The sequence below is a fragment of the Pipistrellus hanaki genome, assembly GCF_964339955.1.
Source record: "Pipistrellus hanaki genome assembly, chromosome: 3".
Classification (NCBI taxonomy): Eukaryota; Metazoa; Chordata; class Mammalia; order Chiroptera; family Vespertilionidae; genus Pipistrellus; species Pipistrellus hanaki.
Genome location: NC_140505.1, coordinates 184,783,357 through 184,802,305, shown reverse-complemented (window position 1 = coordinate 184,802,305; position 18,949 = coordinate 184,783,357). Strand labels below are relative to the sequence as shown.

General features: G+C 62.4%; 1 protein-coding gene across 1 annotated transcript; it reads left to right on the top strand.

Annotated features, from left to right (window-relative positions):
- Positions 1-2,201: 2,201 nt before the first annotated feature.
- CBX6 (chromobox 6) lies at positions 2,202-11,721 on the top strand. The gene is made up of 5 exons (XM_084880024.1): positions 2,202-2,384; positions 2,570-2,613; positions 2,776-2,841; positions 2,978-3,044; positions 6,964-11,721. The coding sequence occupies exons 1-5, from the start codon at positions 2,316-2,318 to the stop codon at positions 7,948-7,950; spliced, it is 1,233 nt and encodes a 410-aa protein (XP_084736150.1). The 5' UTR covers positions 2,202-2,315; the 3' UTR covers positions 7,951-11,721.
- Positions 11,722-18,949: the final 7,228 nt, after the last annotated feature.

Sequence of the window (18,949 nt, the reverse complement as noted above, 5' to 3'; positions counted from 1 at the left end):
AACGCCGCTGAATGAACTGCCAAGCGGATTAATGCTCATCCACTTCATTCAGCTGCCTGTCTCCACCCCCCCCAAGCCTGAAAACACACACACACACACACACACACACAGCTACACACACACACACACAGCTACACACACACACACACACAGCTACACACACACACAGCTACACACACACATACACAGCTACACACACACAGCTACACACACACACAAAGCTACACACACACAGCTACACACACACACAAAGCTACACACACACAGCTACACACACACACACAGAGCTACAACACACACACAGCTACACACACACAAAGCTACACACACACAGCTACACACACACAGCTACACACACACACACAGCTACACACACACAGAGCTACACACACAGAGAGAGCTACACACACACAGCTACACACACACACAGCTACACACACACACAGCTACACACACACAGCTACACACATACACACAGCTACACACACACACACCCCTACACAGCTCATCTGACCACTCCCCCTCCCACCCCCAGGAGGGCAGCTCTGATCTTACACAGGGGCCCACATGAAGCTGCCCAGCAAACAGCTATTTCACGACTCTTCTTCTGGCCTCTGTTCTATGCCCGCGTAAACAGACGTACATATTTAACTTCGTTCTTTTTAACAAAATGGGACCACACGATCCACACCGTGTTGATATTCAGCGGGAGGGTAATCTCTTCCAAGGTGATAATCGGACACATCCGCAGAGATGCAGGGACGAGAAGCGGACATTTTAACATGGCTGATGTGAAAAATCACAAGAACTGGTGTTGCATCACAGAAAAGTAAAAACCATCTTCTCTGATAAACAAGCAATGGCAGCCAGAGGCAGCCCTGATCCTCACCACTTCCTCATCCCTCCCACCTCCACCTCAGCCCCCTCTCAGCCACCCAGGCGACGGTGACATCTGCATTTAGAGATAACATTGAGGGAGGAAAGCAGATGCCAGACAGGGTGGTTTTGTTAAAAAGAACGAAGTCAAGCACATACGTGTGTGTATGCGGGCCTAGAACAGAGGCCAGAAGAAGATGCGCGAAGATGAGAACACATTTTGACGGAGATTAGGGACAGCTGCTTTTTATTTTTTCTTATTTTATTTCAATTTACAAAGAACAAGACTTCTGATGTAATAAAGTTTAAATCATTCAAAATAAAAGAAACGGAGCGTTTGCGTGGCGGGGCTACTCCGAGTCCCCTCCCGGGCACCCAGGTCTCTCGCCGCCCCCCCCCCCCCCCCCAGGGGGAAGCTGGGCCCCCTGAGTCCCAGCGGGATCGGTAGGAAAACTGGGGGAGGCGGGAGAATGGCGTGGCCCGGGGGCCTGGGCAGCAGGAGACACGGACACATGGTCAGCAGGGTGCTTTCTACCGAACCTTCGGAGGATGGCCTGCGTGGGGCTCAGTGTGGAGGGTGGGAGCCCTCTCTGCCCCTCCCCGGCGCCGCATCGCCCTCCCGCGGTCTCCGCCGGCCTGACGGGCGAGGCAGGTGCCGCCCGGGACCTGGGCCTGCGGCGGACGGAGGCCCAGGACCACCCGGCCGCCTGGGCCTGGTCCACCCGCCCCGCCCCTTCCCTGCAGCGGCATGTTTGTTTTAATTCACCGGAGCTGTTTACAAAACCACACTCCCACGGACGCATACATAATGGATAAGGTGTGTGCGTGTGTGTGTGTGTGTGTGAGAGGGGGACGGCAATGTTTTAAAGAAAACCCCGCAGGGCCTGGCACGGCAGCAGCAACTGCATTTCTGCTGCATCACATTTAACCGTTTGCAAACCGGTGCCGTGAGGATGCGCCGCGGCTGCAGCCTCGGCCGCCCGCCCCCGTTTGTTCGGGGCCCCGCGGAGACCTGCATGGGGGGGGGGGGGAGTAGGGTCCAGAGGAGGGAGGCGTTGTCAGCTCCCCGGGGCCGGGAAGATGGCGAGGGGAGTGGGAGATGCAAAGACTGCCAAAGCCCAGCTCCCCACGAGCCCAGCCAGCATCCCCCCGCCTGCCTCCGCGCCAGGGCTTCCCGCGGGCCGGCGAGGCCCCTTTAAGAGCCGGCGCGCGCCCCCGCCCCGCGTGCTCCCACTTTCCATAGCAACGGCCCCGGGGGAGGGGGACGTCCTGGCAACGGCGCGCCCGCCCCCGGCGAGCGGTCACGTGACGGCGCGCAGCTGGAGCGCGGGCGCGCGCCGGGGCCTGCGCGCTGCTGCGGCGCGTGCGCGAGCGAGCGGTGCCGCACCGGCCGCGGGAGCCGGGAGTATTATGGGCTGTGGGCGCCGCCGCGGAGCAAGATGGAGCTGTCTGCCGTGGGCGAGCGGGTCTTCGCGGCCGAATCCATCATCAAGCGGCGGATCAGGAAGGTGAGCCGCCTCCCCGGGGCGGGACGCCGCGTCCCCCCGCCGCTGGCCGGCCCGCGGGGGCCTCGCGGCGCTGCGGTCCCGCTCGCCCGGGCTCCGCGCCCACCCCCACGCCGGCGCCTCCGCGGGTGCCCGCATCCTCCCCACCCCCACTCCCCCCCTTTTCCTTACCCCCCTCTGTTTTTCAGGGGCGCATCGAGTACCTGGTGAAATGGAAGGGGTGGGCCATCAAGTGAGTGCCGTGGGGTGCGGGGACCGGGGGAGGGGAGGCCGGGGGCGCCGGGCCTTTTTTCCGGGGGGACGGGCGGGGGGCGGGGGCGGCGCCCACGTTTGCGCCCTGGCCGGTGCCGCGGCCTCGGTCCCCATGGGCACGCCCCGCCTGTGCGCCCGGCAGGTACAGCACCTGGGAGCCCGAGGAGAACATCCTGGACGCGAGGCTCATCGCCGCCTTCGAGCAGAAGTGAGTTCGGGAGGCCGGAGGCCGGCGGGGGCGCGGGGCCGGGGCGCCGCGCGGGGGAGCGGGGAGCCGCGCGGGCAGCGCCGCGGGGGCCCGGGGAAGGGGCTCTTTCTTAACCTTCCGCGTTTCTCCGCCGCAGGGAGAGGGAGCGTGAGCTGTACGGGCCCAAGAAGAGGGGACCCAAGCCCAAAACTTTCCTCCTGAAGGTAACCTGGCCCGGCCCCAGCGGCCCCTGCTCGGGCCTCCAGCGCCGGCGGCGCAGCGCGGGGCCTGCGAGGGGGGGAGGCGGGGAGGGAAGGAGGGGTCGGCGGCCGCCAGGCGGGCGGGCCTCTCCAGGCGGCCCCAGCCGGGCAGGGGGGTGGCTGTGAGCCCCTGGCAGCAGCCCGGCCTGCTCTGGCTTCAGCGAGAGGGTGTGGAAGTGGGGAGCCCCGAGGCGGGTCATCCTCGCTGGCAACATCAGGGTTTGGGGAGGCCAGCAGGGCGCCGGGAGGGGGGTGGCAGGGAGGTGGCTTCTGCACCTGGGAGCCTTCCTCTTCCCCAGCCCTGAGCCATCTCGTTGTGATCCGCCTGGAATGAGACCCCGGGGGGGGGGGGGGGGGGGGGATGGATGTGGGCTCCCTCATGGTAGGGAGCAGGGAGAGGCACTGGGAGGCCACCTGGCCCCAGCTTCCCTCGCTCCCAGGATTCGTTCTGCATGCCTTCCCTCCTCCCTCACGGAGGGATTCCGCTTGAATTTGACCTCAACACACTTCACTTTGAGTTCATCACTCAGGCCGGACCGCTGGATCCGGGGCCCTGAGCCTCCGTTCCTTCCTGCCTCTGGCTGTTTCCAGAGGCCCTAACGAGGACTGAGAGGAGGGCAGGGAAAGCAGAGCCCGTGAGCCTTGGCAGGGGAGGGAGACCTAGCTCCCGAGGAAGCCATCTTAGTTCGGGGATATTTTATTTTATGTCATTTTGTTGGTGAGAAAGAACAGAGTCTGGAAAGGGGAAGGCAAGATGGCACCAGGCAAGGCTGTAAGTGACGGTCTCCGTGTTAGCGCCAAGCTTGTCCCAGGGCCCCTTCCCACCCCGACAGCCTGCGCCTTCGTGGCGATTGGTACAGAGAGGGCAGTGAGGACTCTGCAGAGAAGAGGCTGTGCAGGGTGCAGAAGCTCAGAATCGCCCATCCATCCGAGTGGGGTGGGCGCCTCTAGCCTCGCCTCCCCACCCAGTAGGACTTGTTTGGGGACTTGCTTTAGGGTTAAAGCAGAAGTGAAGGAAATGTTGGTTTCCAGCATGACATGTTCCTGTAACCCCGGGCCCCTGATCTACACATGTCTCAGGGGGTCCATGAAGCAGCCTTAACCCTTGATGCTTCTTAGGAGCAATTGTGCAGAGCAGCTAGAGGGCTGGTGTGACGCCCTCAGCGCTGCTGGAGCACCCTCTAGCGGCAAAGTGAGTAATGACTAAAATATTGATTCACAAAATGCCTTTTTTTTTTTTTTTTTTTTTTTTTAATAGTTTTAGTTCCTGAGCTGGCTATGGGCCTAATGCAATGCTGAGTCCCCACATGGATTATTCTATGAAGTGGGGAGTATTATCTCCATTTCACAGATGAGAAAGTCAAGGCCCATGGAGGGGAATTGACTTACCTGAGATCCCATCACCCAACTTCATAACTTCACCCTGTCCTTCCCTTCACCCTGTCCTTCCGAGAGTACACATCGAGGAAGGGGCAAGGCGGGAAGCACACGCGGGGAACCATGAAGGGACAGGGGATGCAGAAGCAAGTGAGAAGGCCTTGCCTGGGTGGGAGAGATCAGCTTGATCTGAACCCAATGCCCTGTGAGTCACCGAGAGGCAATGTGCACAGTAGGCCTGCACCTTCCGCTGGGAACTATTTTGAAGGGAACAGGAGCTGGGAAATAGATCACATTATCCTCGTTTACACTTAAAAAACAGGCGAGAGGGGCTCCTCTGAGCCATGCCTGTCACCGGGTCAGAATACTATCAACCCGGGGCATTGGCTGTGGTTGCCATTTTTAAAAAAGAAAATTGTACTTGGTGGGGCAAAAGTAGATTTACAGTCGTTCATATGGAAAATAATACAGAAATAAATTTTCATATTAGTCACAACTCTAAGCCCACTTTTACCCCATCCTGTATTTTAGGAATTACAAGGAAAGAAAGGTTTCTCACAGAAAGTTTAGGCACCATACCTTAGAAAAACCTTACTGTCCATCAGCATAGATAAGTTAGTATTGATTGCTAGCTGCATGCCACACACTGTGCTAAGCAGGTAACAAGTGATGGCCACAGGAGCTGCGGTGGTGGGCCCTGCTCTGACTGCACAGATAGGGGAAGAGACCCGGGGGCCCCCTGAGCTGGGAGTTCATCCTGGAGCCGATGTTTGCCCACACTCTTAGCCGCTCCCCAGGGGCTGTCCATCTCTGCTGGATTCTGAGAACCGTTATTACAGAGGTCCACGGGCTCAGGCCATCAGCGGGAACTGCTCTGCCCTGGGGGAGCAGGCAGAACCAGGGTCCCCTAAGCGCCAGCGGGGTCCAACCTGCAAAAGGCCCTGCCTGCCTTCCCCTGCCTTTGGGAAAGGCTAGAAGGGAACCAGGTACCGCCTGGGAGCAAGCTGCTGGGAGCCCTGGCAGGGCAGGCCAGGCTCCGCGTGCTGCCACCTAGAGGCTGAAAGCGGCTATGCTGGGAGGGCCTGGCATTAAAGTGTACGCCCACATTTCAATGAAAAGCATCTTTACTTCCTCAGCAAGTGAGTCAGAAAACACCTGTTCTGGGGGCTGTGGTCAGATACAACCTGGTCTTGTGTAAGGGCGGTGCAGCTACCTCCAGGTACTGGTTAAGCATCCAGTGGTGGTATGGGGTGAGGTGAAGGGACCCCAGACCACAGATCCCGCTCCCAGGGAGCTCAGACTATGGAAATGTGGCCTTTTCTTGGCCACCACCATCTCCCACCCAGGTGAATGCAGTTACCCCCGAAGTCCCTGTCCCACTGGAGCCGGGGTGTACCCCGGAAAGGGCCCCCTGCCCCACCAGGAACTAGGTGCCTGTAGGATGCAGACCAGTCAGCCACCTCTCCCCTCTCTGCAGCCATTGCTGTCCCTTGGCCACTCTGCACCTCTCCCTGCCAACTCTGCCTCCACTGTCCCAGCGAACCCTCAGCAGCCTCTGGGGCCCCTGCAACCACCGGGCCCAGTCACTCGAAGGATAAGGGCTTTGCCCTCCAGGACCTGGCCCTGCCTGCCTGTCTGGGCCCACACTTGCCCCCTAGCTGCCTGCACCTTGTCTTCCCCGAGGAGCCAGCCCCCTGGGGGAGGCTGTGTTCCTAGTGCCCCAGCGGCTGCACGGCCTCTCAGCTCCCCAGTGAAGGAAGGCTAGACGGGCCACGGGGGCAGCTGATAGGCCTTGTGAGTCCTTTGCTCTGAACCCGGGGGTCAGGGGACCCTGTCACACCCAGGTGTCCCATGATGTAGCAGGTGAGCTCTGCGAAGCCTGGGGAAGAACAGGTTTCATACCGGGGGTGCAGTGGCTGGCTGCACACAGACGGCTCAGCTGCCATGTTCGTGCAGAGACTGACGTGGTCTGTCCCAGACAGTGGTCAGCTGGGCGGCTAGTCCAAGCTGGCTGCAGCCTGTTCAGAGGCAGCGAGGGGCCGTGGGGGATTTGGGACCCTGCAAATAGATCACGAGGGCTGGGGTGCAGAGTGAAGCAGGGAGGGACCTCCCTCCTTTCTGTCCCCAGGAATTGGTGTGCGGAGAAGGGCCAGGCCAGGCTGGGCTCCTTCGCAGAGCAGGGCTGGTCCAGGGCTTCCGAGCAAAAGGCTGTTCTCTGCAGTGTCCCAAGTCTGACACTCCTGTCAGCAAGGGCAGGCCCAGGCCGGCCCTCGCTAAGCTCGCCCAGCTGGTGCAGTCTCAGCTGGGGCCGCACTGGGTCCGATCTGCCCCGGAATCGCAGGCACTGGCTCCCCTGTGAGTCTCCTTGTATCTCAGGTGGGTCAGGGGCAGACTGATGTCCTGATGCTCAGGTGGTCTAATGAGCCGTTGGTGGGAGCGGCTGGTGCAGGGGTGCCCAGAGGGGCAGCAGGAAGCTGAGCCCGCACCGCCCGCCCTGTACCCACAGGCGCGGGCCCAGGCCGAGGCCCTCCGCATCAGCGATGTGCACTTCCCCGTCAAGCCGAGCGCCAGCGCCTCCTCGCCCAAGCTGCACTCCAGCGCCGCCGTGCACCGGCTCAAGAAGGACATCCGCCGCTGCCACCGCATGTCCCGCCGGCCGCTGCCCCGCCCCGACCCCCAGGGCGGCAGCCCGGGCCTGCGCCCACCCATCTCGCCCTTCTCCGAGACCGTGCGCATCATCAACCGCAAGGTGAAGCCGCGGGAGCCCAAGCGGAACCGCATCATCCTGAACCTGAAGGTCATCGACAAGGGCGCCGGTGGCGGGGGCGCCGGGCAGGGGGCCGGCAACCTGGCCCGCCCCAAGGTGCCCTCCCGGAACCGCGTCATCGGCAAGAGCAAGAAGTTCAGCGAGAGCATCCTGCGCACGCAGATCCGCCACATGAAGCTGGGCGCCCTGGCGCTGTACAAGCCGCCCGCGCCCGGCGCCCTGCCCGCCCCGCCCGGCAAGGCCGACCCGGCCGCCCCCGCCCCGGGGCTGCTCCTGGCGGCTCCCGCCGCCGCCTACGAGGCCCGCAGCTCCAGCTCCTCCGGCTGCCCCTCGCCCGCACCGCAGTCCTCCGACCCCGACGACGCGCCCCCCAAACTGCTCCCCGAGACCATGGGCCCATCTGCCCCCGACTGGCACGAGCCCGAGGCGCTCGACCTGTCCATCTCGCCCGAGGCGGCGGCCGGCAAGCGGGCACCCCCCAGCGCCCCTCCGTCTGCGGGCCAGGAGCCGCCCCCCGCCCCCGAGCCCGCGGGCGCCGCCGAGCCGGAGGCCGGGGACTGGCGCCCTGAGATGTCGCCCTGCTCCAACGTGGTGGTCACCGACGTCACCAGCAACCTCCTGACCGTCACCATCAAGGAGTTCTGCAACCCCGAGGATTTCGAGAAGGTGGCTGCCGGGGTGGCAGGCTCTGCCGGTGGGGGCGGCGGCGGCGGGCTGAGCAAGTGAGGGGCGCCAGCCAGGAGGAGGCTTTGGGGGGGCCTCCTGCCGAAGGTCGCACTTGCTCCCACCCCCTCAGACACCTGCCTGTGCTTCGCTTGTTTCCAGTGGCTCAGTGTTACCCCGGGATGGGATGGGCAGTGGGAACCCCTCAAGCCCAGTGGGGGTCTGACCTGGAGTTGGGCAGAGGCACTGGCAAGTCCTCTTGTCATTTGGCACCCTCTCCCCATGCACAGGGGGGCCCACTGGGCGACTCCTAGGGAGTCCCAGACCCTGGGGTTCAGCTGCCGCCTCCAGTCCTGCCCTGTCTCCCCAGCTTGCTTCCAGCTCGCGCACGCACGGCATCTGATTTCTCGGTGCTACCCGGCAGCCGAGGGGCCCTAGGAGACCCCCTCCCCGCATGGGCGCCATTCCTTTCCTTCCTCCAGGTGCCAGGGCAGAGGGGCAGGGATGGCAGAGCCCAGCCAGGTTGAGCCCAATGAGGGTGGCAGTGCCCAGAGCACGGATCTGCCCACCTCTGGGAGACCCCAGCGCTCCTTTCGGCCCCACCCACCTCTCTAACCCCTGACTGGCAGGTGGGGAGCTGGCAGGACCTCACCTGTCAGCCTCCCAGCAGCTAAGGGCCCTCAGTTCACGACCAAAGGTGCTACCAGAACCTGCCGCGGACACTTCCAGCCCTGTGCGCGTGCGCGTGTGCGTGTGCAGCCGCTTGCTGTGCGTGTGCTGCCGTGTGTGCACCGGCCCTGGTCCAGCTTACGGGCGGCTCCCCAGGGTTCCTCAGGACGGGGCCGCCCAAGGCCTGGACCTTCCCCTGCCGTCGGCTGGGCCTGTGGAGCCGCCAGGCCTGCCTCCCGGCCCGTGTGCTGGGCGTGGTCCCCAAGGCCGTCTCCCTTGGGGTGTCAGCCTGGCAGGCGCCTCTGGCCGCGCACACAGCACCGCGGGGCCTGAAGTGGTGAAGGGAGACCGTCCAGCGTCCCCTTCCTCCTGGGCGCTGTGGGGAGGGGGAAGCCGGGCTCTGAGTTCCGGGGCTCCAGCTCCTCGCCCCCCTCGCCTGCTTCTGACCGCGGAGGCTGTCTCAGCGCAGCCTCTGTGTGCCCGGGCAGCGCTCCCTCTGCTGCCAGGAGCTGAGGCATCCGTGCCAGTGGCAGAGACCAAAGCCCCGTTCCAGTCCAGACCTGGGAGGACAGGCAGGCCGAGGTGGGGGGCCGAAGAGGGGCCGGGGTCTGGTGTGCTGGGGAGGCTGTCAGGTTGGCATGAGGGGCAGCCCTGTGCCCTGCCGGAGGCTCGGTGTAGCCCTGGTACATGGGTGACGGGGTCCGCTCAGAGCAGGATGGCAGACGGAGGAGGCAGAAAGGGAACAGGAAGTGTTGGAGGACTCTCATCTCCCACCAGGGGCTGCAGCCAGGCCTCTGGCCCCCCACCCCAGGGTGCAGAGTGAGGCCTCGGAGGGTTTGGGGGGCTGGCACTCCCGGACCCTCCCATCGGCCCTTGGTGTTGGCTCCGTGGCTGTCCAAGTGCCAATGGGCTGCCCCCCAGTAAGGGCTGGTTTCTCCTCTGTCCTCGGAGGTGACCCCCGACCCCTCACCCCCGGTGAGCGGCCACCTGGCGTCAGTGCCAGGTGTCTCCGAGACCATAGAAATGTGTTTTCCTGAGAGTCTGTGTCATTCGTGACTTTTTGTAAAGAAGTTGTGTTTTCAGAGGTGATTTTATGACAGGAAAGTGAAAGAATTAGTTTTGCAAAAAACAAAAAAGAGGAAAAAAAAGAAATAGAAAAAAATATTGTGGGATTCCTATGGGGATGGGGAGGGAGGGGAGAAAGATATTTAAGGAAAACTGGTAACGCAGTGATTGCACAGGTGAGGTGGCAATGGAGGGCAGGAACGGAGGGTGAGCCCTCCGCCCAGGCCCAGACCCGGGCCTGACCCTCCAGGGAAAGGGTGACGGCGGGTTCTGAGCTGCAGGGGCCCAGCACACGGAGCTGAGATGTGGGGAGTGGGCAGGCTATGCCGGGACCGCGTTGGTGACTCCTCCAGGAAGGCTGGTGAATAGGTAGTTGGGTTGCTTGCTCTCTGTCCTTCACTTGTTGGGCCATCTGGTCCCTACCCCCCCCCCCCCATGGGGACGTCTCCCCATCACCCAAAGACCAGGCCCCCTGCACTTCCCTGGCCAGGGAGGGGATACGCTTCAGGGAGACAGGAGCTGAGCACTCCGGGAGACCACGTAGGTGGTGCCCCTCGGGTGGGGGTTACCATGGAGAGAAGGGAATGCGTACCCCTTCTCTGTCCACTGGTGATGGGCTGCTGCCTGGCCCCTCGCCTGGCGGAGGCACGCATGCAGCTGCTCTGGATGATGCTCTGGGTGACGGCTCCCTGGTGGCCTGCGTGGGCGGCGTCCCGAGCAAACGGCCTCTCCTCTCCCCGGTGGTGGGAGCCGGCCCGGAAGCACCCACCCTCCCGCACGGCTCAGCCCCCAGGGCCCTCCCCCCTTGCTGCTTTCCCACTTGCCTGATTACCAAGCAGAGGTGGCAGCCTGGTTTGCTTTATTTTTCCATGTGAGATAGCCCACGGCCGAGCTCCCACGTTCACGTAGTGGTTGAGGCATCGGTCCTGTCCCCTAATGCCACCCCTTCCCACCCCCATGTCATAGGAAACAGGTGAGGTTGGTGTCTGGTTTGAGATGGGAAGTTGGGACCATCCTCTGCTCCCCTGGAGGGTCATCCCAGAGAGGAAGCGTTAGCCCGGGCAGGAGGGGGGGTGGGCCGCCATCAGCCTTCCGGGCCCTGGAACCAGGCCAGCACCCTATCTCCCGCCTTCGGGGCATCGTGGCTTAGGAACTGATTGGTTTTGCACTTGGCCCACCCGGAGCGGAGCCCCTGTTAGCTAGCCCATGGCGGCCCTTGGGGCTCCTACGTTTTAGGAATCACTTTTAAAGAAAGGAAAGCGTTGAAAGGTTTTTGTTTTTTATCTGCATCTCCTCTCAGATTCAGAAAGCCCAGAATCACGGCCTCAAACTGCAGGAGAGGTTCCCAGCCTGCCCCAGCTTGCTGGCAGTCACCAGGATGCCAGATGGGGCAGCTGGATGGGGACTGAGAACCCCACCCCCCAGGCCTGCAGGTGTCCCCTCCCCCAAGGAGTCAGCGCCTCACTCCACTGAGTGCCCCTACTGTGTGCAATGCTCCCGCCGGGCAAAGGGGCTGACGGTGCAATGGGGGGCCCTCACAAGAGGCCAGCGAGAAGGAAGGGTCCTGGGGCCGCCCCGGCTGTGGCCAGAGCGGAGATGGAGACCTTTGGTTTTAATTTAAGTACACAAAGGCCTAAAGAAATGTATCTTTTAATTTTTTTTTAATTTTTGAAAAGCTCATTTAAGGAGTTGTGCACGGATGAATTCTATATATATAAAGTATACGTATATAGCTCTATATTTGGGGAGGGCACTCTTTTCTCTTTCTCATTTTAAAAATGAAGTGGTGTTGCCTTCATCTGTGGTTCAACCATCCAGCTCCCAGCTGGCTAAACTTTGCCTCGGCGGTTAGAGAGGAGGCGGGGCGGCGACAGGCCCCTGTGAGGGTCTGGCCCCCCGCCCCCGCCCGGAGGCTGCGGGAGAGGCAGCCTGGTCCGGGTGTGGGTTTGGTTCTGTTCGGATTCGGTTGTTTCTGGGTCAGGGAGGGGGGGTTCGTGCTGATACTCGTCTTGTACGTTTTGTTCTGCTGCTCTTTGATATTGTATCGATGCCAGGAAGGGGGGGAAGCTGCTCGCTCCCCAAATAAATTGTCACATTCCAGCTGAGGCCCGGCCCCGGGCTGGGGGTGTCTGTCTCATTTCTTCTCGGACTGGTCTGCAGAGAGCGCGGGCCTGGCCCCTGCCTCGGGGACCGGCCTGCCCCAGCCTGGAGGTGAGCTGAGCAGCGGTGCGTGCACCTCCTGACCCTGGAGAGTGCCAACGAGGCCGCACGGGGAGGGTCCGCCATTGCCTGCCCCCTCCCCCCCATTGGAATCGCATCACCCACGGGGGCTGTGGGCTGGTCCCTGGCCAGCTTATCGCCCAGAGCCCGGGGAGCACCCAGCGTGGGGCATGGCTGCCCGCAGCAGCTCCAGTTGGCACGATGCTTCGCTAACGAGGAGGCTGGGGGAGACTGTCTCCGGCACTCGTGTGCCTCTGATTGGACGAGCCCTTTCTCTGCAGGTGCCCCTGCTCTACAGGCAGCACCAGGCACCCCCTGCCCAGACCTGCGCTCTGCCCAGGACTGCCCCTCTACCCGCTTGCCAGGCCTTGATCGGGTGTCCTGTCCAGCCCCCCCTCACCACCATCCCCCTTCTGGCTTCCCCATCTCTCCCCTCCCGCCCTCCTGCCTCAGCCTCCGTCTGCCAGCTCCAGCCTCCCGCACCCGCCCTGCCTCAACCTCTAGAGAGCCCCCCCCCGGGTCCTGTCCCCCCTCAGCCTGGCAGCCGCTCAGGGTGCCTGCCCCTCCCTGCCCCAGGGCTCTCTCGGGTGCCCCTCACCACCTTGTGGTCCCTCCCTGCCCCCTGTGCCAGCAGGACAAGGAGCCTGCCCTGTCTGCAACTGGTCCTGGACTCGGGCCCGAGATCTGGCCGCCGGTGGGTAGGCGGCGAGGGGCTGGAGTCCCACCGTGAGGTCAGGGCCAGCCCTCCTATGGCGCCTGCCCCCGTCCCCGCCCCCTGCCTCCCCCGGTCCCCCAGCCCAGCGTCTTCACTGGGGGCTTCTCTGAGGCGGGAGCTTCTGGCCGCTCCTCCCACCAGAGCAGTGAGGCCCAGAGTAGGAGCCGTGTCAGAAGGGAGGGACCGGAGGGAGATCTGTTCCCATCGAGCTTCCGCTCTGATGTGCCATTGTCGTGTTCACATCCCTCCTGGTGATGTGCCATTGTCGTGTTCACATCCCTCCTGGAAGCCCATTGTTCCGGAGGCTTCAGAAGCTGGGGAAGGAGCGAGGTGCAGGGGAGAGAGGCCTGGCTGCTGTCAGAAGGCCATGGTGACCGCTCACCGGCCCGAGGTGGAGCCGGGTTCCAGGCTGAGTGGCTGCAGCCTCCTGAGGAGCTGCTCTGCGGACACGGGGTAAACGATGGCAGACCTCCCAACACCACTGAGCTCCCAGACAGGACAGACACCCCGGCACCCAGCACCAGGGAGGCCACACCCAGTGACACCAGAGGCTGATGTCTGGCTGGGTGGGGGTGGGGGTGGGGGTGGGGTGGGGGAGGGGTAGGGGGTGGGGGTGGGGGTGGGGGAGGGGTAGGGGGTGGGGGTGGGGGTGGGGGTGGGGTGGCGCCGGGGCAAGTGTGGGCGCTGTGGGCCTCTGCGGACCCCGGGAGCCCGGAGTTTGGGTTTTATGTCTCTGCAGGATGGGAGACCAGGCCTGGGCCCTTGCCAGAGGAGATTCGGAACCAAGACACTGAATAAAGGGGAACCCGTGTCCTCAGTGAAAGAGCAAACAAGAGGGGAAATGGCCCTTTTACGAAAAGAGGGAGAAGCTGTCGGTCATTTCTCAGCTCCGTTGGAAAGCTGAAGAGTCTCGTTCAGGAAAGTGTAAGTCTAGGCTTTCCCTGACGCAGGTTTCAGGTTTGAATTTTCATTAACTACATGGTCTTAGGACTCCCAGATCTGGAAATTAATATAAAAGGCACCCACATGCCGAAACCAGGGTGGCTCAGTGAATAGAGCGTCGGCCAGGTTCAAGTCCGGTCAAGGGCAAGTACCTTGGTTGCGGGCACATCCCCGATGGGGGGGTGTGCAGGAGGCAGCTGGTCACTGTTTCTCTGTCATCAATGTTTCTAGCTCTCTATTCCTCTCCCTTCCTCCCCGTGAGAAATCAATAAAATATATCTTTAAATAAAAATTAAAAAAGATGCTCATGGGTGATGGTCAGATTTCCAGATGTAACACAATCGATATAGGGTAGGGGTGTCGAACTCAATCAGAGAAGGGGCCAAAATCTAAAATCCAGCCTAAATCGCGGGCCGAATGGTTTACTGAACAGTCATAAACTGACAATGTCATAAACTGACAGCGGAGTGCAGTGATGACAGCGCGGTGCGGGCCACATTGCAAGGCCTGGCGGGCTGGATTTGGCCCGCGGGCCTTGTGTTTGACACATGTGATATAGGGGATGGGCAAGAGGCAGCTGATCAATGATTCTCTCTCATCGATGTTTCTAATTCTCCCTCTCTCTTCCTCTCTGTAAAAAATCAATAAAATATATATTTAAAAAAAAAAAAAAAAAGGCACCCACAGAGCCTGTGGCAGAACCAAATGCAAGTCTCTCTGGAGGGACAGCCCCACCGTCAAGGCCACAGGGATTCTCGCCGATAAAACCCTTGGAAGCATGAGCTCGCAGTCCAAAGTTCCAAAACATAAACCCTCAAGGCACAAACAGCTGAGCCACAAACAGAATCTATAGCATCCTGCCCCTGACTCGTTATTCTCCAGCACATGGTGATGTCCAAAACTTATCGTGTACGTCACGTGGAAGGACAAAACGCAAGTCCCAATAAATTTCAAGAAATTGGCATCGCCCTGACTGGCTTGGCTCAGTGGATAGAACGTCGGCCTGCAGACTCAAGGGTCCCGGGTTCGATTCTAGTCAAAGGCATGTACCTTGGTTGCGTGCACATCCCCGGCAGGACGTGTGCAGGAGGAGCTGATGGATGTTTCTCTCTCATCGATGTTCCTAGCTCTCTATCCCTCTCCCTTCCTCTCTGTAAAAAAAAATCAATAAAATATATATATTTTTAAGACATTGGCATTGTGGATCATGTAGAATTAAGTTAAAAACCCAAAAGGATAACTAAAGAGCAGACCCTCAGGTGTGTGGACAGCAGCCCAGGCCCCTCTCTCCCCTGCACCTCACTCCCTCCCCAGCCTCTGAAGCCTCCGGAACAACGCGCCTCGGGGAGGGATGTGAACACGCCGATGGACGACGGACAGCGGGAGGCACCCAGCACATCAGAGCGGAAGCTCGATGGGAACAGATCTCCCTCCGGTCCCTCCAAGGGGGGGTGACCTTCAATAGAACAAAAGGCCAGTTTTTCCTGCCTTTTCCAAAGGATGAGCTCGGCTGTGACAAAGACCTGAGCCACCGTTTAAATGGCAGCCGCCGGCCTCCGCCTCTATGAGCCAGAAGCCTGGAGGCTTCGGTGCGGAGACGGGGTGGGCCGGGGAAAGTGGGACAGAGCCGGTGGCAGGGGATCTCATAAAGGCCAGCCTCGCCCGCCCGTCTGAAGGCCCAGCAGGAGCAGCACACTCTTTGGGGCGGATCTGGCGGTCTCGGGGGGGTTCTGGGAAGGAACGACGCTCTCATCTGTGCACCAGGAAATGGGACACACTTCGGAACAGGCAAATGTGGACTCTGCCCCCCACGGGGGCTCGTTAAAATGACCGTCCTCTCACAGGCCCCCTCGGCAATCCCCGTGGGCGCTTGGGGCTCAGTTTCCCTGCAGGGGCGACCTACAGGAGGCTCGCTGGCCTTGTCTGCCCTGACCCCTCCCCACTTCTCATCCGCCTGCCTGCCTACCGTCCCACCTCGGACACCAGAGGAGGCCCCAGCCGGGTTCAGGGGGCCAGGTTTGAGGCTGCTGGGTCACTTGCCCACGTGGGGCTCGGAGCGCCTTAGCAGTAAGGGAGCCGGGACTGCCGACGTGGCAGGCTGCTTGGGGGGTGCTGAAGGTGCTGGCTGTGAGAGGGGGGAGGGGGGAGCTCAAGAGCAGCAGGTGGGTAAGGAGAGGTGGATTCCAGTATCCAGCCCGCTCCCCTAACTCCCAGCCCGGTGTCCCAGCTGTGCGCACCATTCTCAGTGCCTTCCTCCCGGGAGACAGCTCAGTGGAAACACAGTGGAGGCACCTGCCGGCTGTGACCTCAGGCCGGCCCATCACCCTCTCTGGGCCTCTGTATCCTCCTCTGTGAAACGGAAGAGAGGGCCTCCTCTGATGACCCTTCCCAACTCGGAATTACCCTCGGAAGGATAGCCGGCCTGCGCAGAGTGCGCTTTACAAGGATCGGCTCATTCAGCGCTCAGCCAGAGAGGGCAGGCCCCACAAGGTCTAGATGAGGGGACCGAGACGCGGAAGCGTGAGCTCACTGGCTCCAACACCCCTGCCGGCAGAGGCAGGTGTGACCCCACCCCGTCACCCCCACCGTGCCCATGTCCCCCCTGCAGAGCGCGGTGGGCGAGGGCACAGTCCCTGGAGCCGGACGGTCTGTCGGTGTGAGAGCCTGGGCAAACGGTTCATCTCTGCCGTGCCTCAGTTTCCCCATCTGTAAATGGGGGGTGAGGGTGACAGTCCCTTCCTCGTGGGGTTGCTCCGCTGCGTGCCCCACCCGCCAGGCTCTGAGCCGCACCCGGGGCTTGGCTGGCGGTGGCGTCAGCCCTCCCGGGGGCAGCCGGGAGAACCGGGACGGAGGCTGGGCCACTGGCTCTGGGGGGCCCTGTGAGTAAGTGGTGACGCTGGGATTGAAACCCAAACGCCCGGACTTCAAAGTCCCTGCTCCCCGCCATCTGCTCCCCCTGCGTGGATGGCCTCAAACTGCACGCTCAGAACCGACCTCCCACTGCCAGCCGGCACTGCCAACCGGCACCCCCACCGGCCGCCTGACTCACCGCCTTCTGAGGGGGCCCGAACCCCGCGCCTGGACTCTGACTCATCCCTTCCCGGCCAGTCCCCGCGCCGGTGACTAACTGACCCTAATGGAAATGCCACTCGGACCCCTGCCTCCTCAGCCCTGCCGCCCGCTCCCGCCCAGACCCCCCGAGCCGAGGACAATGTCACCAAGTGCCCCTGTTCTTGCAAAGTCTGGGCCAAAACCCCAGCCCTCCAGGGCCGCGTGGCCAGGAAGCCGGTGGGAGGTGGGCGTGGGCCTCGCTCCGAGCCTCAGCCCAGAGAGCCCGAGAGCATGGCCCGTGTCCCCCGGGGTTTGGAGGGGGGGTGACCAGGGGTAAAAGTGAGGGGCGCTCCCACCAGCCCAGGACCAGGCAGCTTTGGGAACAGCCGCCCTCCAGCATCCGGGGCCCAGCAGGAACTTGCTGAATGAGACTGGTTTGAGGTCATTTTGAACTCGGATCCTGCCCCCGGAGACCTGGGGGGGGAGGGGCACGTGACCCTACGGGAAGCACCTGTGCTGGGTGGACCCAGAAGACAGATGCTCAGCTGGGCTGCAAGCACCTGCCTGTCGGGATGCTATGCCCAGGCAGGACCTGCAGGGGGCAGACCTCTCGTGGGGAGGCAGGAGGGGTCTATAAGAACCCAGGAATGTGTCCCTAATGAGGAAGAGCCAGTTTCCAGGCACCTGACCCTCCTGAGTGCACCTGACCCGGCCAGGTCACCGCCACCTCTGTCCTCCCCGCCCCACGCTGCAGCCCTGCGGGGACCAGAGACATCTGTGGGGCGGAGGTGGGGGCAGTGGGCCCGCTGGGGGTGAGAGGAGCCCGCGGCCGCCTTCCTCGTAGCCAGGTGTTTGCATTTCAGGAAGACTCGGCTGGGGGAGAGGAGAGGCTCCGAGTGGAGCGTAAAGCTTGGCTCTCAGACCGGGCTAGTTCAGGATCTAGGAATAAGGTGAACTCCAGAGTGACCGAGGAAGCTGTGGGCTCGGCCGGAGGCTCGGCCTGAGGCAGGAAGGATCGGGCCCACAGAACGAGGCCGCTGGGAAGAGTGAAGTGACTCCTGCCCGCGGCTGCCAGGCTCCGCGTGTCCGTGTCCCCACGGCCTCCGCCTCCTCGCGGGCATCCTGTGCTCCCTGCCGCCGGGCCTGCCTCCCGTCCAGCCCCGTCCCAGTCCGAGGGGCACAGGCCCCCAGACCAGCCTTCCCGGGCCGCGGCTCCCTCCAGAGGCAGCGCGTCCTCCTGGCCGGAGCGTGGATGTCTGGCCGCGGTCCCAGCTCCTCGGCGTGGCGGCTGCGTGACCTGAAGCGAGTCGCTCCCCGCTCTGTGCCTCAGCGTCCCTGTCTGTAGCGTCGCGACGGGGAGAGGGGCCTGGAGGCTTCCGGTGGTTACCCGTGGAACATTCTGGAACACCTGAAGGCCCTCTCCGTGGGAGTGTTCACCTCCTGGCTACCTGGCCTGGGGCAAGTCCTTTTCCTCTCTGCTTCTCAGTGTCTGCATCGGAGAAAGAGGTCATTCCGCGTGGGGGTCATGGCGGGGGGCTGCCGCGGAGGCTGGGGGCAGGCGAAGGTCACTGAGGCCCAGACCCCGCCAAGGGGGCCCCAGCTTAGGGCTGGCGGGCTCCGAGGGCAGGAGCGGGGAGGGTCCCTCCATCCGCACTGCCCCTCCGCCTGGTCTCCTGCTCGTCTCTCCTGACAGCCTCTGGGGTCTCCCCCACTTGCCCCTCACCTCCCCGAGGGGTCACCTGAGGTACAAGAGCCAGACGGGGGAACCCCTGGGATTTGAGGGGGACCTTCCGGCGCCCTTGGTGCCTGACGGACACACATGAATGGCCGTCCACAGAACCCCGGTCCTCCCATGCTCTAACCCAGTGGTCGGCAAACTCATCAGTCAAGAGAGCCAAATACCAACAGCACAACGACTGAAATTTCTTTGGAGAGCCACAGTTTTTAAATGTAAACTTCTTCTAACGCCACTTCTTCAACATAGACTCGCCCGGGCCGTGGAATTTTGTGGAAGAGCCACACTCAAGGGGCCAAAGAGCCGCATGTGGCTCGCGAGCCGCCGTTTGCCGGCCACGGCTCTAGCCTCATTGCAAACCTCTGCCCGGCTCTGCCCACCTCCCCGCTCTCCTCCCTCACAGGCCTTCCATTGCTCGGCAGCAGCACAGGGTGCCCACACCCACGTCACAGACCGAGGCAGGCAGGTTTCCAGGGCCCTAAACCCAGCTTCCCGTCCCGAGGGCAGTGTCTGCAGATCCTGGGGGTCACCAGAAACCCCCTCTTACGGAGAGCCTGGTTCCGTCCTGCACAAAGGAAACGCCCCCCGAACACACATGGGTGTCCGTGACCCAGACTGGGCGCAGGCGCAGGGCCATGCCGCAGGGAGCCCTCAGCCTTGCGGGG

What these genes read in the sequence shown, in the direction of transcription:
- CBX6 (XM_084880024.1), top strand. Translation starts at nt 2,316, where the DNA reads ATGGAGCTGTCTGCCGTGGGCGAGCGGGTCTTCGCGGCCGAATCCATC. An exon ending in TCAAGCGGCGGATCAGGAAG is followed by an intron (nt 2,385 to 2,569) that starts GTGAGCCGCCTC and finishes TCTGTTTTTCAG; the next exon opens with GGGCGCATCGAGTACCTGGT. An exon ending in CCAAAACTTTCCTCCTGAAG is followed by an intron (nt 3,045 to 6,963) that starts GTAACCTGGCCC and finishes CTGTACCCACAG; the next exon opens with GCGCGGGCCCAGGCCGAGGC.